Source organism: Arachis ipaensis, chromosome B5 (assembly GCF_059453495.1).
Source record: "Arachis ipaensis isolate K30076 ecotype BB chromosome B5, ASM5945349v1, whole genome shotgun sequence".
NCBI lineage: Eukaryota > Viridiplantae > Streptophyta > Magnoliopsida > Fabales > Fabaceae > Arachis > Arachis ipaensis.
In genome coordinates, this window is record NC_142440.1 from 24,872,217 (window position 1) to 24,899,341 (window position 27,125).

The following is a 27,125-nucleotide window of genomic DNA, read 5'->3' on the forward strand; positions in this document are numbered from 1 at the left end:
TATTATGGTCCTTGAAGGACTAGGATTGGTCATTAAATTTAAAAAAAAAAAAATTGGGGTCAATTTGAGATATAGTAATTATGCATTGACCTTTCCTTTTTAATGATGTGGCGATAAAATTGCAACACTAAGACAAGTTAGTGTTAACGTCCACAAAATTTTTTTTAAAACTAACAGAGTTTGGCAGAGAGAGAGTGAGAGACAAAGTCGAAGAAGTTGCTGCTGCTTGGGGCATCTCTTGAGGCGGAGGGATCGTCGAATGCGCACGTCTTAGCACCAATATTGCAACCCAGCGAGGAACACAATGGCGGAACTCATGAATGAGGTACGTTTTGCACAACGCTATTTTCGGTTGGTGTTTAGGGCATTCAGATGAGATCCATTGTTGAAGTTGTTATGCGGCTCGTTTGTGTTCAGTTGTTTTTATTGCATCATTTACTTGATGAAATTAGTTTTGACGTCCACGATTAGTTTTGAATTGAATCATGTTGGATTAGTTGTGGCCCTTTTGATTTGGGAGATCTGAAAAGGTTATCGATGAGTATAAATTTTGGAGAAACATTAGCTGCTAACAAATGCAGAAAAAAATTGGAAAGTATGTGTGTATAATCTGTAGAGAAATGTTGGCTCTTTAACATATCAATTTTTCATTTGAATGGGTCTACTATAGGGATAATGTTATTAATTAAGTACTTCACATAAAGTTATATCACAATTCTAATAATATGGATGCATAAAGCCTAAAATAAATGCATTCTGAATGTTGTTTAACTTAATAGGAATTATACACATTCATCGATGAACTAATATATATGCTAAACGGAAGCTTCTAACGTGAGGAAAAAATTTTCTGGTTCTTAAAGGAGGTCATCCAGGAAATCTGAATAGTTGAGTTTGCATAATTTCTGGAACCCGAGCAAGATTCCATGGCAGACGTCACAAACGATGAGGTATGTTGTTCAAAATTTGGGTTATAATAGTGTTTACGGAATTACGATGATATCGATTATGGTTAGTGATGTAGGTTATGAATGTTGACCCCAGTTGTGGTGTTGTGCACTATTTAATTTGACCATTGCTGATGTACATCTGATTGGGCTATTTTGTGTCTATATCGATGTTGTTTTTGTTGTTAGTGGACAGGGTGAAGGGGAAGGGGGTTGCAGGGTGGTAGTGTGGTGGCTGGAATTTGTTGTTAGTTGAGTCACTGCACCATATTATTCTTTGATTATTTGTGTCTAGTGTGATGTAGTGTTTGTTGCGACCGTTTTGTTTTTTTTTAATAAATTGAAGTATGGTGTTTGTTGTAAGGTGAGGGTGGGGTGGAAGGAAGCTATGCAGTATCTTCTAATTTTTGAAGAGAGTCTAGAGTACAAGTGAAGTCTTTGTCTATGTTGTTAACTTAGATTTGGGTTATAGTCGTTGTTTAGTATAATTAGCAGTTGTGATTTATGCTTTTTCATGTAATATGGTGGAACAGGTGATCACAAGCGAGACCATGTTTGTTGAGGATGAAGAAATGAGGTTTGGCAAGGAAGAAGAAATCAACATTGGTGAGGACACACATGGACAAGAAGAGTCGGTAATCATTCTAGACAATATTAGCTCATTCGACTGGATCAATTTTATATCGTTGACATCGGATCAGATGCGGGGATTTGAGTTTGTAGACTTGCAGCCAGCTTATGACTTCAATGAGTATGTGCACATCAATGGGTTCTCGGTTCGGTGGTCCAAGGTTGGGGGAAGCACGAAGGTTAGGTCGGAGGGAGAAATTTTGTGGCAAATATTTGTATGGTCGAGACAAGGCGAGTGAAAGGGCAAATACACCTATCGAGTTGATAAGAAAATGGATCATTGACCAATCACACGATGCATGTGTTATGTACGTATAAAGATTCACCTTGACAAAAGAACCGGGCGATGGTTCGTAGAATTCTTTTCTGATCAACACAACCATGACATGTTGGATGCAAGGTTCTGGGGGTTGTTGCATTCTCATCGAGCAATTAAAGAAGGGGAACTACACCAAATTAACTGCATGAGAAAAGTCGGGATGCAGGTTTCAACCATATTTCGTGCATTTGCTAACCAGTCCGATGGATTTGATACAGTTGGATTTGAAATGAAAGACATATATAATGCCATAGAAAATCAAAGAAGAGCTGGAGCAACCAATATGGAGTGTGATCTTAAGTATTTGTGCAGTTTAAAGAGCAATGATGCTAGTATCTTTTGGAAGTACTCATTAGATGATGAGAGGAGGTTGCAGAACATATTCTGGTGCGGTAGAACTAGCCATTATGATTTGATGTGACATACGGAAAGAATCGGTACAAGTGCCCGTTAGTGATATTCTCAGGAGCTGATCATCATATGCGGACATTGGTTTTCGGGTGCATTATTCTTAGTAATGAGGCTGGGGATAGTTATGTGTGGTTGTTGAACGCATTTCTTGAGGCAATGAAAGGAAAGGAAACGCAGTCTGTGATGATAGATGGTGATCTCGCAATGAAAAATGCAATAAGTGTTGTCTTTCTAAGTGCGCATCATAGGCTTTGCAGTTGGCACCTGCTACGAAATACGACGCCTAAAGTCGGGCAACCTAGGTTTTTCAGCATGTTTCGTTTATGCCTTATGGTTGATCTTGAGGTTGATCAATTTGAGTGTTTATGGAGTGAGATGGTGGAAGAGCTTGTCTTAGAGCATCATGCATGGGTTACTAACCTATATAAACGAAAATATATGTGGTCTAACACTTATATTCAGGAAAAATTCTTTATTGTCCTGAAGACAACCTCTCGATATGAGGCACTTAATATGCAGATAGGGAAATTTATTGGAAATGGTTACAACCTTCAGGAATTCATTGAGCATTTTCAACATTACCTCGAGTTCATGAGAAGGCGAGAGCTGGTTGCAGATTACAAGTCTGCGTATATGGACCTGTGTTGAAAACAAAAATTGGAGGCGTTGGAAAGGTATGCAGCGGCAATCTACACAAAAGAGGTTTTTCAAATTTTCCAAGAGGTTCTTCTTTTGGTCAGTAATGTTAGGGTACTTTCAAGCAAGAAGACAACCTCATGCACCCTGTTTGAAGTCACGATGTACTGCCAACAAAGGTCCTGGAATGTTGCATGGACGGAATTGGATGAGGAGTTTACTTGCTCATGCTTGCAGATGGAGTCTTTTGGCATTCCATGTGTTCACATACTAGGTGTGTTGGTGTATCTAAACATCACCGTCATCCCTGCTTTGCTAATATTGGAAAGGTGGACAAAGAAAGCCAAACAACCGATGCTAAACAATGTTAGACGTGTTGGAGAGATTCCAAATGCTGCTTACATTAGTATGCATGTAGTAATGCTTGACAATTGTAGAGACTTGATTAGATTGTCATGTTGTTACTTTGAAGATTATTTTGGGTTGAAGAATAAAATTGCCAACGAAAGGGTAGCTTTAAGAGAGAAGCATCGCTTAAGGGTCGGGGCTGTTGATGCGGGTAACAGGCTTGGTGTTAAAGATCCTTTACGGGCAAGGCACAAAGGATGCGGGCAATGTGAAGTAACGTCCAAGGGAAAGATCCGAAGGGTGCAATGAGGCCGCAAGTATGGCAAGGCAGGGCACAACTCTCGCAAGTGCGGTGGTACGTTTGTTAATGGCAGTCGGGATGCTTCAACGGCTCAAAAAGATTGGTAGACCATGGATGTTGTCCAAGAGGAGGATGACATGGATGAACCAAATGTAAGTCCGTGTTGTTCAGATCTGTGGCTTACGATGCTTTAGGAATTGCTTCATGTGTGTATTTTTTTTATATACTAGAATGGTGATGAATTCGACCTCTAAGGGAAAAATCTACGTATTATGTTCAAAGGATGATACGGATGGTACCGTTAAGCCGGAAAAAATATCGTTGATCATGCGTGAGTCATCCTCAAATCTATTATGCAATATGAGATGATACGGATGTGCTTCAGTACTGTCTGATATGCCTCTTGTCTGACTATGCAATTAAATTAAGACCTATAGACTTAGTGAGCATGGATGTCTTATTAGTTACTATCTTATTATGGTCAAAACTAGATACAGGTTTGTTGTGTTAGTGTTAAAACTATATAGGGGTTTAAAGTGTTGTTCCATAAGGAACTGATGTTTGAGACACTGAAGTGGTGTTTGGTACCCTGCTATTATTTAGGTTTTATGTGGAAGTACGTTTACTTGCATTTTCTATTTAGGACTTCATGTGGAAGTATGCTCCATTTGATTCTCATTTTGATAAATTAAAATCGAAAACAACTGTTAGCTTAAGGATTACATAATTAAAGGTTGAAGGAGTAGATATGGATTACTGAGTTGAAGGTTGAAAGAGTAGATACAGATTACTGAGTTGAAGGTTGAAGGAGTAGATGTTGCATGAAAAGTTTCAATCACGAGTATTATACTTAATAAAAAACATAGAAAATAGAAACCTTATGTGCAAATGGTTGAGATGAAGAGTAGTAGTTAATAAATATGAAGCATGAGTGTAAAGTACAATTTTGTCATGTGCATGCCTCGTTTAACATCCCTTTGATTGCTTCCTCCGACCAACATATGGATGCATGCACATTGTAAATTGATCATGATTGTAGGTCCAAAATAAAGTGTATGGAGAAATTTCATGACATGAGAGTGATGGTCAGCTAATAACATAGCAACCACCATTTCAAGGTTATGGGGTTTCCTACTATTATTGCCAAAATGCCAGACACACAAAACACAACCTCTAATTTACTTCCACTTGCTTGCACATATAATAGTACCTAGTTCAAAACTTGATCCTAACACTAAATATACTTCTACTACACAGATGTCTACTAATAACATAGTGGATAATACGATTGACATTTCTTCAAGGAAGAATTTCAGCCGGGTCCAGTTGTTGTTCCAATCCACCATAGCACTCTGTAGGAATTTGTCCCTCATCTGGTTGACGTGCTATGTCGCTAAGCCTAACGCAATGTCGATGCAGATCTTATCCCAAGGAATTCTATGTTGTTGTTCTATCAAATCATTAAGTGAGGAAACAATATGCATTAGTTGTGCAAAAGTATGAGATGCCAAACAAAATGTTTAGATCGACAGATGACACAAACCTTCTTATGGTTAGGAGGGTTTAGAGTGAATGCTTGCTCCATCTGTAGCCAAAGCAAGATCCATAGCTTATCCTTGTAGCTATCAAACAAGTCCAACTCAGTTTTTTAACAATACAATATGTAATAGCCTCAACTCATACTAAGTGCAAAATGAGTTTGACAGCGTCATTACCAATTTCCCATATTAGAAAATGCGAGAACAAAATCAGTATTCCATTCTGCAAATGGAGGTTTACATCCTAGGAGGTTAAGGTCAGAGAACTTAACCTTTAGAATGTGGTCCAAAGTCCTGGCCTAGACAATCACCATAATTTGCACACATAAGGATAATGAATTGTAAAAAAAAAAAGTATCCTCTGATCTGTCCAATTAAGAATGTAAGTCTAAATTAATAGGCATAAAAATAAAGAGAATAACAAAAAAGTGATGATTAACATAAATTAGAACCAAAAACAAATTAATTTAAAAAAACACGAGCTGCAGTAAATACCGAAGATAAAAAAAATTAACAATCGATGACAACAACAATACTAACAGTGAAACAACAACAAAAGGAGTAACAAAAATGAATAACAATTATCATCTTTCTTTAAGAAGTTAAAACTTAAGCGAAACCACAAAAAGACGCGTGCTGGTGATCGAGACAAAACACCACGAGGAGCGACCGCGTTGACATCGATGGAGCTGCCACGAACGACGAAGCTGCTGAATAGGATGAGGTAAAGATAGTGGAGATGGGAGATGAGTATTGTAAGAATTTCAGATTGACATTTTCTTTTTTGTGAGTGTTGCTTGTTAATGAAAGACCGAGGCCCAAAATGGGTGCTGTTCACCTTTTTTAGTTTATGCCATACTATATTGTTCCCTTTTTTTTGATAGAGTATGAACTAAGAAAAGGTATTGGATTCCTCTTCTGTCTTTTCATGTCTGCATAACACACCGGCCCAAAACAAGTATTGGCCTAATATTTTGTGTATGGTATCGTTGGTGGCACCCATAAAAAAGGCCAAAAAATTGCAACAAATTTAGGCAAAAATTTTCAAAAAAAATTAAGCACAGAGTCAACCAAACACAATTGAACCAATGATACTCACCACAACTTTGGGTGCATATTTCCTTCTGATCATTGTATCGTCAATGGGGTAGCTATCTAGGAGCCAGATCTTCCCACGTTGTATATTGACAACCATCAAATAGAAGTGATCTTCCCCATCCAGCTTTAGACTGTCTTTTATTTGAACGTACACCTATAAAAGGGGCCAATGTCAGACATGATGGAGTTAACAAAGTTTCTATTCGCCAAGATATTAAATGAAATAAACCCTAACGTATTTTAGCATGTTGGGTGCTGGAAGCCAGTCTCTGCTAACGAGTGCTTCGATTTGTACATCACTAATGTTGGGATTCAGAGCGAACTCCTGCATACATGCATGGTTTCATGCTTAATACAACATGAAGGCATAATAAAGAGGTATTGGAAGTCTTGCAAAATGTTACCAAAAAGGATAAAGGAAGTGACCACACTGTGCGTTGCTGCAACTGTGATTGGGTCTATGCCGTCTTGAAGGCGATGAGTTACATAATGTACGCTGATGGTTCTTGGCCTGGCAGCAGGCAATTAAAGTCTTCCCTCTGAAGCTTCATATCCCCTCGTTTATATTCATCGAGTCTCCAAATATGTAAGCTATTGATTGGGCCTCATCCAAACAATACCTCATGGCCTTCGTTATCTTCAATTGAGAATGAATGAACTGAAAAAACTAATAACGCTGCTTAGAGAAAAGTATGACATTTGAATTCTCGCATGTAAACAACAATGTCATGTTGAACTAATTGGCAGGAAGATGACCCCAACTGGTGTAGAGGAGATTTAGGAGGGTGACTCCCTTCGGGGCCTTCTAATCTTGCCAAATTTTTTCATGTCTTTGGGTGATTCTAGTGTTAGTTTAGGAAGTTTTGTTGGATTCAGATTTACATCGACACGACTAACTGAAGTCCCAATACCATCTCTAAGTCTAGCCTGAAGAACGAAGCATTAAGATGTTTATGTGCCAAGACAACAAGGTATATCAATCACACTGTTTTAACAATAAAAAAGATGAAACTTCACTAGTCCCTTGGTGTGGGTGGGGATGTAAGGTTGTGAAACCGCATGATGCAGAATCACCTCGAAGGCACGAATGCTTATGGCTGGGGTCTTTAGTGCATTTGCAGCTTCCACTTATATCATGGCCCCGAACATGATGTATCGTCATTCCACATGCCACCGAGACTTGGTAGAATGGGGGTATCATCGTCACTTCTAGTAGGTGGGATCTTAGTGCATGGGACATCGGAGCAACTCTCCACCACATTATCTGGCAACCGCAAGGAGTTTTTGTACACTCCATGACGATGCTATCAACGCCGGTGACAGTAACATTGGTTGGACCCCTTCTTTCACGTGATGGAGCCCCTTGTGGAAGACCTACGAATATTTCCATGCACGCCTCCACCAATGTGAGGCCCCTCTTCATTTCATCAGCCATACGACCAAACTGTTCTGCATTCTTCTGATGTGCCTATATTGCAAAACAAACACCTGAGAAAACTAAAAACGCAATGAAAACATCGGTATGTTGGTAGATGTGGTGGGGGTATACATCTAACACCTTCGAAAGGTACTTTGAATGGATAATTTAAATATACACACAAAAAAAAAGCTCAAACAAGAAATATTGTACCCACACAGTTCTAACTTCATACATCTCTGTCCAAAATAATAATAATAATAAATTCACACCTCCACTTTTCCATAGCTGAACACTACAAATTATTTATTACCTCTGAAATTGTGGGGTATGTCAAAGGGCTATGCTATAATTGCTTAAATTGTCTTGCACATCAATATCACTCTTTTGATGTGTATGTTTCTATAGCCACATCCATCAATGTGACGTGACTAAAAGGTGAGGGGGGAGGGAGACGAGGTGTGACATATGCTTTCTAGAAATACGCAACCAATGGTTTTATGGGCCGAAAAGATCTTTCCTTAGCAAGTTCTGAAGGTTAATGTTATTTACTTTTTTCCCTAAAAAAAAGACATGATCAATTAAGAAAATTTAACAATGCTGTCATGATTTATCAGGTAATTAAAAAAATCTTATTCCTGAAAAATGACCCACTTTTTGTATTTTTAGACTCATATTTGTTGTTATATCCAAGATTTGAATCCTTAACCCTCCTGAGGCATCAAACAAATTAGTCGATGAAAATTTAAAACCTTTTCAGTGTACCCTTCCCCTTCCCCCCCTCGAAAAAATAGGCGTGATTTACAGCACCTTTAATGATGTTCCATAGTCCTCAGTGATCGACAATTTTCAAGGGAATATTAGCAGATACATGATCAACGGATCATACACGAATAGATAACCGAAACATCAATGTTTACCATGACTAACTGGTTACCATAATTATATTCATCTCAAAGTATTTACAGCCTCTAAGACACTCAGTACCGGACAAGTAAGACGAATTCATACAACACAAATCTACTTAAACTGACACAACACAAGGATACATCGTGCACAAAAAAATCCATAAAGGAACCCAAGCTTACCTAAACTCTAACATCAAAACCCTTGATGCTTACACGGATATTCGTCCAAGGCACCATAACCCGGCGGGTCACTTTTGGAGCATGTGCTTACTTTTGGCATTTCTTTACAGTGAATAGTGTGGAGAGTTGTTCCATTACCCCCGCTAGTTGCATTAGAAGCTCAAACTTTTCAACCTCAAGCTGCGAAACACAGCCTTCCAAGGACGCAATGGCCTCCTGTAACAAGGGTATAACGTCAGCATCTGCATCCACCACCACAATAATTTCGTAAACAGCACACGGATAGTCAGGATAGTCATTGCTTTGATTTGCCCAAATTAACATGAACATCAAATCCCTTAGGGGACCGATACTTACCTTCTGACGTCGTGCCTTCAACTGCAACCTGTCGCTAATGAATTTTGGGTTTCTACTGCCGGCTGCTGGATGAGAGTCTCATGGTGAAGAAAGCGGCCCCGAGTAGGCTCCACCTCCTAGGTATAGTAGCTGCCACCTCCAGCATGGAGGCCACTTCCTTTTCGTGGAGCAGCATACCCACCGACTGGAACACCTTTGACCACAGATACAAGCTAAAGTACACCACTACTTGAAGATCCACTTCAGCCCCTCTTCAAAGGTGGGATATCTCTGGTGAAGATTCCTAGGAAACTCGGATATCTCGGGTTCTACTACCTCCCCTGTGTGTTCAGAGTGGCTTAGGAACTAATGAATGAAGAGAAAATTGGGGGAGGGATAGTAATTATGTAGGCAGAGGGTAATTCTTGGGTTGAAAAAGCCTTTTTGCCAGCGACGAGTGTCTCCAAATCACATCACTTAGCAAGTAATAATTACATTTCTTGTTAAAATTATAAATTATTGTTGTAGTACATTTTCTTAAAATGATATTATTTTATATTATAATTTGTTTATTCAACTGCTCTCCATTAACAATTTTTTTTAAATGTTATATATAGAAAACTGAATTAAATTGCAAGAACAGGGACAAAAATATATATATATATTGAAATTAATTTTGTTGAATATCATTAATTAAACTAAAAATATAACTCAGATAAAAAAAATAAAAAAACTTAGTAGACAGTTTCATTCTTAAAATATTATTCACTATATTTAATTATCAAAAATAAAATTTTTATTTTTAATATTTGAACTTAAAATATTTTGATTAAATTATGAATAAATTATTATACTAACTAATTTTACATTGATTTATTTTTATACACATTTAATAGTAAAAGAGGGAATCGTCTGGCACGTTAACACCTAAGGATGCACTAATCTTTAGATTTTATGATTTGAAACTAGAATTATATATAAATATTAGAAAAAATAAACCTGAATATGAAAAGTATGTTTATATAAAATATTGGGCAACTCACGTAAACAAATCATTAGGGTTTCTAAATAATATGAATGTCCTAAATACAAAGAGAGTTCGTGAAACTAACGACTCCAATGATACACTAGGATTTATAATTTGAAACTAGAATTCTATATAAATATAAAAAAAATTAAACCTTTATATCAAAAGTATGTTTGTATAAAATAATAGAAACTTAATTTAGAAATTTTGTTCTTTTTTTCTCATTAAAATAATTAAATTTTTTTTATATTTTTTAAATTAGTTTTAACACAGGTTCAGAAACAAGATTTTATGCATATGTTTAACTATGTATTGTATAGAAAATATTTCTCTATTACTAGTTTTAAAAGTAAAAAATATATTCTAAATCAATAAATTCATTAATTCAGTTTAAAAATTTATATGCAACATAATTATATATAATAGAATGAAAGCTTAAAAACTTAAACAATGAAGATCACTAAATTGATGACAAAATAAAACATATAAAGTCATTAAGAGAATAAAAAGTTAGATTAACATGTAAACTATAATTGATTGAAGTAAAATTTGCAATCGACAATCATCAAAAAGATATATGATCAAATTTAAAGATATATAACATTGTGGAGAACTGTATAAAAATAAATAAAGAGCTTATAATTTACCTTTTGATATTCAGAAGATAATAATTATTGTGCCATGCACATATAGTTCGTCATTTGTTCACTCTAATAAACCCGAACAAATTAAATTTTAAATTAGATGTTATTCTTTAAATCCTTGTGTTAGTGCTTTAATTTCTTAACAGGATATTTTCAAAGACTAATTATATTTTACAATATTACAACTTTTGCTTAAATCAATAATAGTACTATATGTACATAAAACTAAATAATTTTATTTGATTTTATTGAAATTAAAGCCACTTCAAATTTTGAACCCTATTAAAAACATATTTGATGATAAAATCCAATAAAAAAAAAAATCAAAAACATCATACACAACATATCTTTGTATTTGTGCAAATTTCTGAAAATAATAACACCACTCCACATAAAAAAACGATCACTCTCGTTATAGTGCAATGTAACCCTAAACCCTAACGTTCACACTAACCTTTATACTAATAGTAACTCTAACCCTAATGAGATTTCTGAATATAATAACACCTCTCTACATCAAAAAACCATCAACTCTGCTATAGTGGAATGCAACCTTTAACCTTAATCCTAGCAGTAAGCCTAACCCTTAAAGTAACCCTAACCATAATGCAATATGCATGATTCAGCTTTATCCATGACTTCGATAAATAATGAAAAAGAGGAACACAAATTGATTTGATTTTGATTTTTTTTCCTAAAATTATTATATTTCATTTGACTCTAATTTTGATTAAAGGATGTTTCTGTCAAAGAAATAAAGAGTTATTTAACAAAAATAATTATAAAGATATATTTATCTTTTTATTATTATTTATGACGATTTTTTGTATATAAAGTAATATAATATTTTTTTAAAAAATATTAAAAAATAAATACTAATAGACATAAATATAATTCACGTGGCGAGTTTTTATTGTCCATTTTTTATATCTTACCAGTATATATAAATTTATAATCGTATCGAAATAATCACCTAATTTAAATAGCATCTTTTAACATTGCTTTACCTAGCTACTTATTCCCAGTGAATAATTAGAATGTATTTTGATTTTCACAAGTATTATATATTACACCTTATTCATACCATTAATAAATTATTAACATTATTGTTTAACCAATTACGTGTACATTAAAATCAGCTATCAAAATCAACTATTGGTATAAAATATATATTAGAATATAATATTAAAAAAGTTAAATAATACATATATTTATACATAAATATATGGTAGCTGATGAATTTTTACAAATAGCATTTTTTATTATTGTTATATTCATGATTATTTTTGACTATGTTACGTGCACACCAAAATCAGTCATTGGTATAAAATATATGCTGGAATATAAATATATATTAAAATTAAATTATTCTATATGTATTGATACACAAATATATTAGTGACTGATTTTGGTGTACAAAACTAATGAAGAATATTTTTGTATTATTTTATGTCAAAGCATTAATTATTTTAAAGAATTGTATTTTTTTTTTTTTTGGACTTGAAAAAACTGTGTTGATAGAGTTTTCTGGCTTAGATCAAGTGTAGGTGTTGATGGAGTTTGGCCCAGCTTCCTCTTCTCAACTAACTAACAATGGGTTGAGAAAATACAACAAAAAAAAAATGGGCTTCCATACTGGCTCAAATATCTAAGACAACTTCAGCCCATCTAAAAGTTTTTCGTAAAAAAAAAAACTGCTTCACAGTTTGCCAACGTCATCTCCTCAACACCTGCAACATTATATAACTCCTTTACTTAATTACATGGCTCAATATAACAGATTATAAAAATTCAAGGAGTCAAAGTTTCAAAAACTACCCACATGTATGGCAGCAACCACAACCACATACTTGGAATCTTGAAAACAGGTCCTTTAAGAGCATCTTTAATGGGTGATTCCATTCAACTTTTTCCTGACACTTTGAGAAATTTACCGTTAAAGAAGCAGAGAAACAAGTTCCCTCACAGAGTTTAAGGTAGATGAGTCCCTGCTCAGAGGGATTTAAGGAGAACCAATGGTAACTTGTCATTACCTTTTAAATAAATAATTAAATGAAATTATAATTAAATAAATAATTATATTAAATAATTAAATTATAATAAATAATTATATTAAATAATTAAATAATATTCAATTTAATAATAATTATAATAATTAATTAAATTAAATAATTATAATTTTATTTAATTAATAATTTATAATAATTATTTAAATAATAATTAATTAGATTAAATAATTAAATATTTTTAATTAATAATTTATATTAATTATTTATATCATAATTAATATTAAATATTATTTATATTTATATTATTATATTAAATTAGCCGTTGTAAAACTAGCCGTTGTAAAATTAGCCGTTAGAAACTAGCCGTTATTATGTTACCGTTATTATTAATAAATTAATATTTTGTTACTCTATATATACCACTTAGATACACTTCTATTCTCACACTATCTACTACTCTTCTTTATCTTCTTCCAAGTTTACAAAATCAAAGTTTTGCTACTATTATTTTTTGTTCGAAAAAATGGATCCAAACCAACTCAACTCTTTCTTCAATTACTTACAAAACTTTTATCAAATTCCAAATACCAACAATCTCAAACCTCAAACTCTCAAGTTCCAAATCAAAACTTCACACTACCAAATTCATTTCAAAATCCAAATCCACAAAAATCTTTCTGATTTCAATTTTCAAGCTCCTTATAATAATCAGTTTCCTATATTCCAACCGCAAAATCAAAATTCACAAACACCCCATTTTCCATTTTCGTCCATATTTAACCCCTCTATCGGAAATGTTACTCCAACTTCCTTGCCGTTTCCAACTCAATTCAGTGCATCAAGACATAACTCATCTGGTGTTGGTGGCTCTTCTAATCCATCCTCTCAGACTCCTATACAATCTAGTCCAAATTCGCAATATTCAGATTTTGCCAACCTTTGTAGATTAGATGCTATCGACCTTAATGATGATGATATTGAAGATCGGAGACAAGATAGTATTCAACACTGGCATTGGAAAGAGGATGAGATGCTGATCAGTGGATGGTTAAATGTTTCAACTGACCCTGTAGTTGGTACCGATCAAAAGGGGGAAACATTTTGGAGTCGAATTCATAGCTACTGTGTAGAATTTTGCTCTGACATGATAAGGGAGGTAGTTGCATGTAAGAAACGATGGTATAAGATCAACAAGGCTGTTGCATAATTTGCTGGTTGCTACGATCAAGCTAGTCGAAACATAAGGAGTGGTTCGAACGCTGATGATATAAAGGAGTTGGCTTATAAACTTTATTCCACAAATTATGGTCAAAAGTTCACTTTTGAGAGGCATTGGAACATGCTTCGGTTGGAGCAAAAATGGAGAAGCCAACTACCTACACAGAGTGACGGCTCAAAGAGAACCAAGGTTAGTGCAACTGGAGCATACTCATCCTCATCAAACCCAGAAACACCATTGGCTGACGAACCCGGTGTGGACTCTCCCGTTCGCCCACAAGGATCATAGAAGATCAAGCGAAAAGGTAAGGAAAAAGCACAGATGTCTGAAGATTTTAGCGAAAGAAAATCATCGGTTGTCAAAAAATTATCTCTCATGGAAGATATTAAGAATGTTAGAGAAAAGGAACTAATGGATAGGGAAAAAGAAAGAGAAGAGGAGAAGGAACATAGAGCAAAGATTATGGCAATCAAAGAGAAGGAGTTACAAATTCAAGCGGCAATGAAAGAATAAGAATTACAAGCTCAAGCAATAATGAAAGAAAAAGAATTACAAACTCAGAGGTATATTAAAGAAATGGAGATAAAAGCAAAAGAAAGGGAAATGGAAAGGATGGCCAAGGAAAGGGAAAGGAAAATGGATATGCAAATAATTAATGCTGACACGTCTACAATGAGTGAAAAACGACGAGCTCTTCATGAGATTGCATGTGAGAAAATAATCGCCAAGTGGTTTACTTAATGGTTCCTTGTATTCGTAGAGTTATGTAGTATGTTCTTATTTTTATTGCGTATTACTGGTTTATGATGTAGTTTGTTTTATTTATTTCTGATGTAAGTTTTTAAATTAGTCAATATTATTGTGCCCTTATTGTTCATAAAAGTGACCGTTGTAAAACTAGCCGTTGCAAAACTAGCCGTTAACTAGCCGTTAAGGTACTTATTGCAGACACACTTATAAATATCAACTATCCATGACTCTGCAACTCCACTTCAATTCTTGTTTCTCACCTCGAAAAAGAACTCAAAATTACATTTCTAAATATGGCTAGGAATTTTGATAATATGTTTAATGAGGCTTTGTATGGCAAAAGAAGACGGCAAGATAACACAGTCATAGATAATTGGATCGATGAGTGTTTACTCCAAGATTCAGAAGAAGAAGATATCGATAGAAGCTCTATCCCAATTACTCGTAAATGGATCAACAGAGATCGAGAAGCAGGACATGATCGCCTTTTTCAAGATTACTTTGCAGATGAACTGGTGTATAATGCTGACATTTTCCGATGGAGATTTCGAATGAGAAGACATGTGTTCCTTCGGATAGTAGATGCTCTCTCAAACGTCTATCCGTATTTTCAACAGAGGGTTGATGCAACTGGAAGAAGAGACTTGTCATCACTCCAGAAATGTACCGCTGCGATACGCATGTTAGCATATGGCGTAGGAGCTGATGCTGTTGATGATTATGTGCACATAGGCGAGAGCACTACAATTGAATGCTTGGAAAAATTTGTTGAAGGTGTTGTCATTTCGGTGTTCGAGGATGAATACTTGCGAAAACCCAAACCAAATGATGTACAACGCCTGCTACAAATGGCGGAGGGTCGTGGCTTCCCTGGCATGTTGGGTAGCATTGACTGCATGCATTGGCAATGGAAAAATTGTCCAAAGGCGTGGAAAGGTATGTACATGAGTGGTTATCGTGGGGTTGCAACCATAGTACTTGAGGTTGTAGCATCTTCAGACCTTTGGATATGGCATGTGTTTTTTGGAGTTTCTGGTTCAAATAACGATATCAACGTATTAGATCGTTCTCCATTGTTCGATGATATTCTAAACGACCGTGCTCCGGAGGTAAATTACACTATTAATGGTAATAATTATACTATGGGATACTATTTAGCAGATAGTATTTATCCTGAATGGGCCACATTTGTCAAATCAATCTCAAAGCCACAAGGGGAGAAACGCAAGTTATTTGCACAATACCAAGAAGGGCAAAGAAAAGATGTGGAGCGAGCATTTGGAGTGTTGCAAGCACGCTTTGCAATTATACGTGGTCCAGCTCGTTTTTGGGAAAAGAAGAAGCTTGCCAACATAATGAGAGCTTGTATTATATTGCATAATATGATTGTTGAGGATGAAAGAGACACTTATGCAGGAAATTTTGCTCAGGGCTTAGAGTATGATGATGTTGAAAATGGCTTATCACAACCTCAGCTGGGAGAAGAAGATTTCGCACCATACCATCAATTTCTCCAAAGAAATGCCCAACTTCGAAATAGGCAGCAGCATAGACAATTGAAAGAGGACTTGATTGAACACATATGGCAATTTCACAATGCTTGCATTGTCGTCAACTATAAAGCTTAATTATGTTTTTCTTTGTATTAAGTAATTTTACAAATTAGTGTAACTCCGAATTATATATTGTGTATTATTATTATTATATATGAATTTATTTAATATTAATATCTTTTAATAGTGAATTATTTTTAAATTTATAAATTTAAATTACATTATTGAAAAAAATTAATTACATTAATTTCAAGTATTTTAATTAATTAATTAAGTGGGATCACAATAGGGACTAAAGTTAGTTCCTCCTAATGGAGAAGAGAGAGATATTTTGAGTTCCTATTTACTGTTTATGACGCAAAAGCTGATGTTGAGTTACTTTTTATGACAGGTGGACCATAAACAGGAATTGGGTTGAGTTCCCTACTGGAGATGGTCTAAGAACTAGCTTTCACTTTTCCCATGGTAGATAGTTCCATAATTCAAATGACACATAAAATCCAAGTTCAATACAAAAATATTTAATAATATAGTCTCTCAAAAAGATTTAAAACTTATTTAATAGTATAATCGTTATACATTTGTGCGGCTATAGAGTCTCTCAAAATTATACACCGTAACGGACCCAAAAAATTTTAATAATGGAACGAAAATATATTAAAATAAATTTTATTGAATATTAATATTTATATTATGTAATAGAAAATTAGAGATACGGAAATTAAAAAAAATTAGTGCACAACTTTTTTCCTAAAAAATATCTTTTATTATATCCCATTTCTAAATTTTTTCTTGTTATTTTTAAAATTTGAACTTAAAATCTTAGTTAAATTATAAGCAACTTGTTATCCCATGTTTTCAATTAATTGTATTTTTATTATTTTTACACATTTAATAAATAAAAGAGTTAAGAGATAAGGACAAATTGATTCCTGAATTTCGGTTCACGGACATTTAAGTTCTTGAGAATTTAAAAATACATTTAAGTCTTTGACCTCTTTAAATTTGGACACATCGATCCATGGGTCTAATTTGTCCCATTTTAAAAACTCTCTTACGTGTGTATCCGTATCAACCAGGTCAATACAACGGAAGTCACGTTCGATTTTTCCGTTGGGTCTGACAAACCCAAGTGAACATGAGGGATCGATATGTCTAGGTTTTGAAAAAGTCAGGGATTAAATGTATTTTCAAATTTTCGAAGACTTAAATGTCCACAGATCAAAAGGTCAAGGACCTATTTGTTATTTTTTCAAGAATTAATCAATAGACACGTTAAGCATATTAATACACTAGTATTTATAATTTGAAACAAGAATTATATTTAAGTACTAGAAAAACTTAACAATGGATTATCTTCCACTCAATTAAAAAGTTCATTTATTATAATATATATAAAAAATAATTTTTTTAAAACAGAAACAACAGTTATAAAACAAGCCTTTTTAAAAGTTAAAATAGATAATATTAATTAATAGATAGATAAATAGATAATGTTTTTTCTTATATCAAATAATTTTTTAAGACAAAAAAGACATTGATAATTTCATGTCTGTTTAAAAAATTAAGTTTGTAGTTTGGTAATTAATGAATTGGTTAGTTTAAAAAAAGTATATTATTATTGCTTATTAATTTTTTTTATTGCGTTGATCCATTTACTTTTAGTTTTAATACTAAATCAAAGTTAATAAGATAAATATTATTGCATGATAAGTTAACTAAATAAAATTTTTTTAAAGATAAATTTTTAAAAAAATTATCTATAATTTACTAATAAAAATAATATCATAATAAAAATAAATATATATAATTATATATAATTTTTATTTTTATTTTTTTTTTGCAAAAATCTAATGGGAGTAAGTGCTCTCTCTTCTTTGAAAGTAGGTCCGTGCTTGAATACATATACTTTATCGATGAAGCACATCTACATGGAAAGGAAGGAGATGAAGTACGTCTACACAAAAGGAAAGAAAAGTAGAGGTGTCTTTAGGAGATGAAAATCTTTGAAAATGAATGAGTAAAAAAAAAAAATAGATCACATGGATATTTTGGAAATTTTAAGTGAAATCCTAATAAAATATAATTTCAAATAAGATCCAATGGGATAGAAATTGATTTTTGGAAAAAATAGTAGAATTGGATTGAATTCCTTTTAAACTAACTTTTTTTTTTGTTTCAAATGTTGGAATTCAATTTAATTTTTATGAGAATTGAATTGCAGAGGATTTTTAAACACCATGTAACTATAGCTACTCACTGCCTTACTCTTTTAAGATTATTCATATTATATTCGGTGATCAACGATATTTACCTGAAGAGCAAAATAAAAGTTGAAATTAAAATGATTATGTCACACAAAAATTATTTTAGATATGAAAAAGAAAGTAGTATTTTTGTTGAATATTGGTGTTTGGAGGACTTTGCAAAAATGTGGATGGTACAAAAACGCTGACACAACATGCACCATGAATGTTACTTTTTCCAAAAATTTGAGACAATTTTATCAGGAATTTTCAGTAGAGATTCGTCACGTGTCGTCCCTTGGTACAACACGCTCCCTGCGTGTTACTTTAGCATGAATTCCTCTCAGAATTTCAAGATAACTTTATTAGAGATTCTCAACAGAGATTCGTCACGTGACAGCTCCATAAAAACATGCACCCGGCATGTTACCTTTTGTAGAGATTCATCGTGGGTACCCGAGGTGCCTTGATCAGTGTCTCCCAAACGGGAACGCCACGTGTCATCACCCGGGAAATACGTACCCTGTATGTTGACCACTTTTGGTCAATATCTTTATGCATGAGACAAGACTTACTCTCAAAAATGACTTCATTTATGTTTGGAGTGTATAAAAAGAGAGGTTAGGTGCTCATTTTACTTCATTTTAGGAGAAGGTGGCTTAGTTTTAGAGAGAGTTAAGTTTTATAAATGTGTAGAAAGGTAGGTTTTGAGGTATAATTGAGAGTAAGTTAGTTTTAGTTGAGAGTGAGATTAGTACGTCTAAAATGATACGTGATTATAAATGCGAAAGATTATATCAATTATTTGGGACATCCTAATTATATAAGTTTATTATTTTCAGTTAATTTGTTAGTGTTTATTTAGTTAATATTAATTTAGTAGTTTTTTACTGTTTATTTGATTTATATTAGTTTAGTTATACTATTATTTCTGTTAATATGAATAAATAATATAATTAATAATAATTTTTTATTTTTCAAAAATAATATTATTCTATTTTTTTCTGTTTTGTTGTTGCTAGTATGTATAATTTTTTATACTATTATTCTTTTTTATTTTTTTGTTATAATATGATATTTTATATTTCTATTAATTAGTAAAATTAATAAATAATATATATATATATATATGATATTTCTGTTAATTATTATATTATGATATTTTATATTTCTGTTATAATATTATTATCTTATTTTAATTTTAATTATTAAAATTAATAAATAATATAAATATGAATACATAAAATTTCAAATTTTATGTAATTATTATTTATTTTATTTTCTGTTACAACACTATTATTTTATTTTAATTAGTATTTATTAAAATTAATAATCAATATACTTATAAAAATATATTTTGCTATCGAATAATATATAATTATATTTTATTTTGTATTTTAATATTATTTTTATTTCAATTTATATTATAATTACCAAAATGATGTAATTATTAAAACTAATAAATAATATAAATATAAATAATAAAAAAATCAAATTTTGTGTAATTATTTTTTATTTTATTTTCTGTTGCAGCAAGTTATTAATATATTTTTTTTGGTATTTATTAAAATTAATAAATGAAATAAAAATAAATATAATTAATCATTTTTGGTATTTCGGTTGAACTATATCAGACTAACAAAAATTTTCTATCCTATAAACTTGATCTGTCGGGGATGTGGTGTTCGGCAATTGACCAAGCCTTATGAATAACGAGATTTTACCATATCTTGAGAGTTGGAGAGATCAAAAGGTATTTTGCATTGCTATCTGCTCTTGTGAAAAGGTGGAGGTTGGAGACTCATACATTTGTATTATTAATTGATGAGGTTACAGTGACACTTGAGGACGTGTTACACATATTTGACCTACCGATTGATGGAGAGGTTGTGACCGGTTGGATCGATAGCAGTCAAGACTTCTTGGTCACCCAGAGCCTGGCGATTTTTGGCAGCAAACACGTTGCGAGTAGTTCCTATAAAAGCTACATAAAGTTAGCCTGGGTTCGCCATTTTATTTAGATAGCAGGTCGATTTGGGACGACCTTTCGCAGTTCGTCTCAAGGCAAGATTCGCGATCATTGTCGGTCCTGGGTAATCAGGTCATGTCTCCATGTCGCCCAACGGGACATACTCAATTCTGTAGACGTTGCAAATCTCTGACATCTTGTACACATCGTTGACATACACCTGCCAATTGAGGCGCTGGTTAGCACAGCAAGCAATAACATGGCGACATGGTAGTCGCTCCACCTGAAATACCTACAGTCGCACATCCGCCACGCAAGATCAACTATTAAAAATTTTCCACTAGGTATTTGGCGCACCTCAAACATCTCATTTCTACTATCAAATCAGTGCATGCTGCATATTTGCTTCTATCCATTGAGTAGTAAACTCAGAGTAAGTAAATCCAGCATGCTTGCGCTAGTGAGCCTCAATACTCTTCTGTGTAAATAGCTTGTTCAATCGATAATATGTTGTTCGGAAGAGTGCCAAAATAGGAAGATTTCGGACACCCTTCCACACTGAATTGATGCACTCAACAAGGTTCGTTATCATGTGACCCCATTGGTGTCTCTCGTCAAATGCCGATACCCACTGGGGATGTTCGATGTTGTCGCACCACCGAGCATATGCCTCGCCTCGTTCTTGCAACCTTTTGTAGTTGATATTGTACTCCTCCATTGTCCTTGAATACCCTTTGTTGACCACAAGCTTTTGCAGGTACAGGACCTTGAGTTCCTTTAAGAAGTTGCTACCAATGTGTCGAATACAAAACATCCACCATGCTCTTGGAGCTTTCCAATAACCTCCGCTATGATTTACTGCTGCTCAGATGGACTCATGACGATCAGAGATTATACCCACACCGTCTCTTCTTACAACATGCCTTCGTAAATTACTGAGAAAAAAGTGTCACACATCAGTAGTCTCACACTCCATGATGGCAAAAGCAATTGGCACAATGTTTTGATTTTCATCTTGCACAACTGTACCAAAGGGAAATATTTATATTTTCCATATAGGTGGGTGCCATCAACCTAAACCAGCGGCTTGCAATATTTGAAATCCCTAATGCATGGATTGAAACTCCAGAATACCTGGTGAAGTATCCTAACACCGTCCACCTCTTTACCCTCGTTGTATAGGAGTTATATTTCTATTTGGACTTGTGAACCAAGCATCTTCTGAACTATTGCCGAGAACCACAACGACAAAGCTTGGTAAGATTCTTCCCATCCACTAAAAACTTTGGCTATTCTGCTTTGCCAACCAAGTCTTTTGGTAACTAATGGTGTAGTTAAATCTTTACTGGACTTCCACAATTATAGATTTCACCTTTATGAATGGGTTGGATTCAACAAATGGCTTCATAGCCTCAGCAATCATGTTCAAATCCAACTTGGAGTAATCCTATAAAATCATTCCTATGAAACACGTGTGCCTCCCGTTGTATCTCCGAATCTCGCAACAAACTTTTTTCTATATCAATCTGGCTCGAATAAGCCAATCGCATCCACGTTCATAAGTCTTGCATTTTGTATAGAACATCTGTGGCTCGGATTCATAAACAACGTAATTGACTCTTCTAGAGATAGTGTAACTCCAAATTGTCGCGATGACTAATTTTCTAGAACTATATTCCCTTCTGATCCTGAACTCCCCGTCCTCAAGATCATTAATACCCATTAAAAAATAAATTGTCGCTCATCAATCCATAAAAAAACATTAAGGACAACATACTACCAACTCCTCACGTACCTATGTTGCATATTTGGGAAACTCTGGTGCATGCATGGCGTCAAGATCCAAGCTACGCATAAAAGGTGGAATGTCCATGCATGGGTTGACTGACTACAAGTAGTACCACTAAAGTTTTCGTGACTGCCTCACCTCCCCATCGCCATCCTCGTCCTCGTCACTGGCTTCGTACGTAGCTTCGAACTCCTCTTCGCTATCAGTATTCATTCATTCGTACACTTTAGCTCTGTCATCTTTCACGTATTGGTCATGTTGAATCTCATCTGCAACTATATGTTCAAACTCAACATGCAACTCGATCCTTGGGTGTTGCCCTTGAGTTTGTTGGTGAATATGAAACATCCGCTGAATACTTGTTTCATCAACGATCGGCATAATCTCCAACTCTATTAGGCCGCCAAATACAACAACTGGACTCCTGTAGAGAATATTGTTCGCCGTCTTTAAAATATCACTCTCTATGCTCTGACAGAGACTGTACTATAGTTTCAAGAATGTTATAGTGCATGGAACTACAAACGAAAATGCATTCTCACACGCAAAGCTTATCCCCTCTCATATGTATTTCGTATAATCTTATCGTTGTGGTAAACTACTATATTTGTAGTACCCTCCATCACACCAATAATATACTAAAACACCTCTCTCGTAATGAAGTAAAATAGTAACGAATTTTGATTTTTATAGGCAAATGACTCATCTCGCAGATTACGTATTAGAATGTCATCCAACCAGTATTCGACACGTGTACAACACGCAGGGTACATGTTGTTTAGATGAGCATCACGTATATAACACAGAGGATGTGTGTTGCTTGGATGTGAGACAAGTGTACAACACACAGAATGCGTGCTGAATCAGCACGTTACCTGTGTGTTGGCCCTATTATAACTACAACGTTCACTTATTTGTATATACACCAAAAAATTATATTTCTAAAACAACTCATATTTTTTCATATTAAAACGTTTTAGCCTATGTCGCACTCTAATATTATTAGGTGGAGTTCCTTTCTTTTCTTTTTCGCAGAACCAAATTTAGCTGATTTGCATGAATTAAAGCTAGCTAGCTAGGCTAGCAGCACATTAGTAGTACTTCGGAGTAATGGGTATATATATTAACTTATAAATGGAATAAACGTACAAATTAGTATTTTTTAACAATTATAAATAGTTTAAATATATAATTATTTAACAACAAATATGTTACAAATATATTATTGATAAATTATTACTTTTATATCTTGATATATAACGTTTAATTTAGTTAAACAATATAAAAGCTGATGGAAGGCGCAGTGGGCGTGATGGCTTGCAAATATGATCCAAGGACCTCGTTTTTTTTTTTTTGTAATTTTTTTACACTGCAAAATTAATTAATATATAAATAAATGAATCTCGTTAGGGAGCTAATGAAGAATTTTGACGTGTATAATGGGCTAATTATTTAGCTCAACAAGAATAAATAATAAAAATTCTCCACAGATTACCATAAATTCAAAAAACTTCGTTCATTTATTTTACATCAAATTTTAAATTTTAAATTCCCCAATTTTAAATTTTAAATTTTTAAAAAATTCAATTAATTATTACAAAAAATAATCATCTAAAATCCTAATTTACCAAAATATTTCACTCTAATACCCTCTTTTTTTTAACTGGTGGCCACCACCTTCATCAATAATCATCTCACTTCATCATTGTTACTTGGCTTGTCACACGACACTTACTCTTAGTAAAAATATCCATCCACTTAAGAATAAAAATAATCATCCGCATACCTAATGAATTGAACATCCAACATATTTTAATTATATATAACTAAACCCAACCCAGTCAAAATAATTATCTACATAAAAATTAAAATAACCATCCGCATACCTACTAAAATGACCATCTTAAATTGACCATTAAATACATTAAAGTATCCCATTTACATTAAGAATAAACATCTCATTTAGATAAAAATAACATGTGCATACATAAAACTTCCGCTGCATATTCTTGGTTTCTTGAAAAGTAGTTGTTGCTGCTGACAATGATGAATTATACAAAGATATGTATGAGAATTGTCATGCTGCTGTTGCTGTTGCTGCCGCTTGGGATTTATTATTATCTTTTTCTTTTGGGGTGTCTTCTTCATTGTTATGATACTACTACTTGTACTTGATGATGATGATCCTTCTTTCACCACAACTTGCTCCAAGGAACAATAAACTGAAAATTCAAAAAGTGAAATAAATAAACATAAGAGATAGTGAAGAAAGAGAGGGAGAGTGGCTTCTTACACGGAGGTTGGTTTCTTAAGGGATTCATCAAGTCTGGCCTCAGGAACTGTGTCGCGTACCAGTTTGTCTCACTCTTCGGAAGCTCTTTGCTCGGGTTAGGGTACAGCTTGATCTTCAGCGAAGCGCTTCTCACACCAGCGATCTCGGCGGTTTCAGCGGCACTGATGAGAGAGGATGGAGAGGGAGAGATAGGGAAGAGGGAGACCGATTGGAGGTATTCGTAAAGGTTTGAAATCCTTATTTGCTTTGTATTTAAAATTGGAAATAATTTTGTAATTAATTTATTTAATTATCATTTAATGTTAATTTCAAAAATACATCTATTGTATACATTGTACACTAATTACATTGGCTCCTCGATTAATCTTCAAGATTTCTCTATCCTGAAATTCTGTTTTGAATCTTTGTGTCTCTTAAGATGTTTGGGATCGTCTGTTTGTTTTGTTACTGCTTGCGTTTTCTTTGCTTTCTGTTCATCTTCAGGTTGGTTTTCCTTTTAACCCTGTTACCGCCATGTCTGGATGATGCTTCTTGGTTTTTTGTACATAGTCTTCGGGTGGCTTCGTGAAAGTGTATTTTTGTAAATGCGATTGTTCTATAGTGATACTTTTTTTCTGGGGAGACCAATTTTGCTGCTCAAAGTTATAAAATTTGTAGGTTTCTAGGTTTTGTTATATTGAATTCTGGCTTGTTTTTTCCCCGAAATGGTGCCATTTTTTTTGAATAATGGTGTCATTTTCTTTTCTCAACGTTATTGTGACTGCTACTGGAGGATTTTGGATTTGTAGTCGCCCCCTCAACTTTTGAGTTTATCTGAATCTTGTGTTGTTATTTCCGACTTGTAGCTCCTGAGTTTTTGTAATGACATAGCTTTATTTTGTTGTTTTATATGGATAACCTTTTATGTTTTGTTCAGTAGTTCTCAGTATGTCGTCTAAAGTACTTTTTGACTTAAACTGTGTAGATGTTGCTGTTCTTTCTATCATCCCTGTAGTTGACAACGAGTATGTAGAGAAGTTTTATTTACAGCATAGAGTTTGTAGGACCCAAGAGGACGAGAGGAAGTATGAGCTAGTAGCTCCTGACCTTGAGGATAAAATTTGTTTCCCCTAATTTAACAACTCGGAGAGTCATTTTCTTTTCATCTATGATTATTTGTTTACTAGGTTGGGGGTAACACTTCTATTTACTGATTTTAAAACTGAGATTCTTCGTATCTGTAAAGTGGCTCCTTCTCAGCTCCACCTGAACTCATAGGGCTTTATGAAGGTTTATCAATTAATAAGTTGGGAGCTTGATCATTTCCTTTCTTCCAAGATTTTCTTTTATCTTTTTCAGCTTACCAAATCTTTCAGCTCTAAAAAACAACACTAGCTTTCTTTTTGAGCTATTCAAGGCAAAATTTTGTTTTCTATTTTTTTATGAATCTTTTCATGATTTTAAGAACTATTTCTTTAAGGTTTGACCTGTAAATGGTGATCGACATTTTTCTTCAATGAGAGAGATGAACCCATTCTTTGTTTGTACTGGGAAGAGGCTTCCAGTGTCATGAAATACAACCATGAGGATCTGGATGAGGTAGAGGAGTGTGCAGTAGCCTTGTTTCAAGAGTGTTGGAGCCAAGCTCCTCATCTTGACACCAAGAAGTTTTTGATAAGCAAGTCGAGCTATGTTCGTACCGAACTAGGTAGCTAGCTTTTTATTTTGTAGATACTTCTTTTACATTTGTTAGACTTTTGTAACTTTAATCTCTTTCCTTGTTTTACTTTTTTGTAGCAAGGATGATCAACTATTCAGACACTTTACAGAGAGTGCGCCAGACAAAGAAGAATACTGCTGCTCGGGCTATCTAGTTGAGAGAGGCTGGTAAGTCGGACAACCTCTCTTCTCCTTCTAAGTCGGATTTGTCCTCTTCTCAGTCAGCCAGAATCGTCCTTCCTCCTCATCCACCTTTGAACACAAAGCCTCTACCTCATACTATTCCCCCAATGCCTTCCTTCACCAACTTGGGTTCCTAGAAACGAAAAACTCTATCTTCTGAGGTTGTAGTACTTACCGTCAGGGTTTCAATGTTGTCTCCTTTTGTGAGAAACATATCCTTTCTTATAGTTCTATAAGCATAGATGATGTCTCTCTCAAAAGACACCTAGAGATGCTGGCCCGAGGGGATATTCAAACGGCAGGGGTGTGTTTGGCCCTTGTAAAGCAATTGGAGAAAACTCCTCTTGGTGCTACCCAGAGAGAGTTGGCCGACCTTCGTGTTGAGGTCACTTCTCTGCGGGAGGACAAGTCAGATTTGGAGGCCGAAAAAAAGATTCTTATTTCCGATCTTTCGAAACTTCATAAGAGGGTAAAGCATTCTAAGGCGGCTTGTTACTCCTTTAAGTTAAGCAGGTTGTTAAAATCTCCTTTTTAAATGAGTAGGAGAGATTAAAGGAGTTAGTTACTTATTTAGACAAGTAGAATTAGGCCCATGTCGCCATATCCGACCTTTATGTGATCAGGTAGATATTAGTGTAGAGCTGAATTTTATCCATAAAGCAGAGCTGAATTTTAT

General features: G+C 34.1%; 2 protein-coding genes and 1 pseudogene across 2 annotated transcripts; all 3 read left to right on the forward strand.

Moving 5' to 3' along the window:
- Nucleotides 1-926: 926 nt before the first annotated feature.
- LOC148563630 (uncharacterized) lies at nucleotides 927-1,816 on the forward strand. Its single transcript, XM_088487712.1, has 2 exons — nucleotides 927-950; nucleotides 1,481-1,816. The coding sequence occupies exons 1-2, from the start codon at nucleotides 927-929 to the stop codon at nucleotides 1,814-1,816; spliced, it is 360 nt and encodes a 119-aa protein (XP_088343838.1).
- Nucleotides 1,817-1,876: 60 nt separating this feature from the next.
- On the forward strand, nucleotides 1,877-2,317 carry LOC148563631 (protein FAR1-RELATED SEQUENCE 11-like). The gene has a single exon (XM_088486882.1). It carries the CDS (start codon nucleotides 1,877-1,879, stop codon nucleotides 2,315-2,317), a length of 441 nt encoding a protein of 146 aa, XP_088343008.1.
- Nucleotides 2,318-2,820: 503 nt separating this feature from the next.
- On the forward strand, nucleotides 2,821-3,786 carry LOC148563632 (protein FAR1-RELATED SEQUENCE 5-like; annotated as a pseudogene).
- The last annotated feature ends 23,339 nt before the right edge of the window (nucleotides 3,787-27,125 follow it).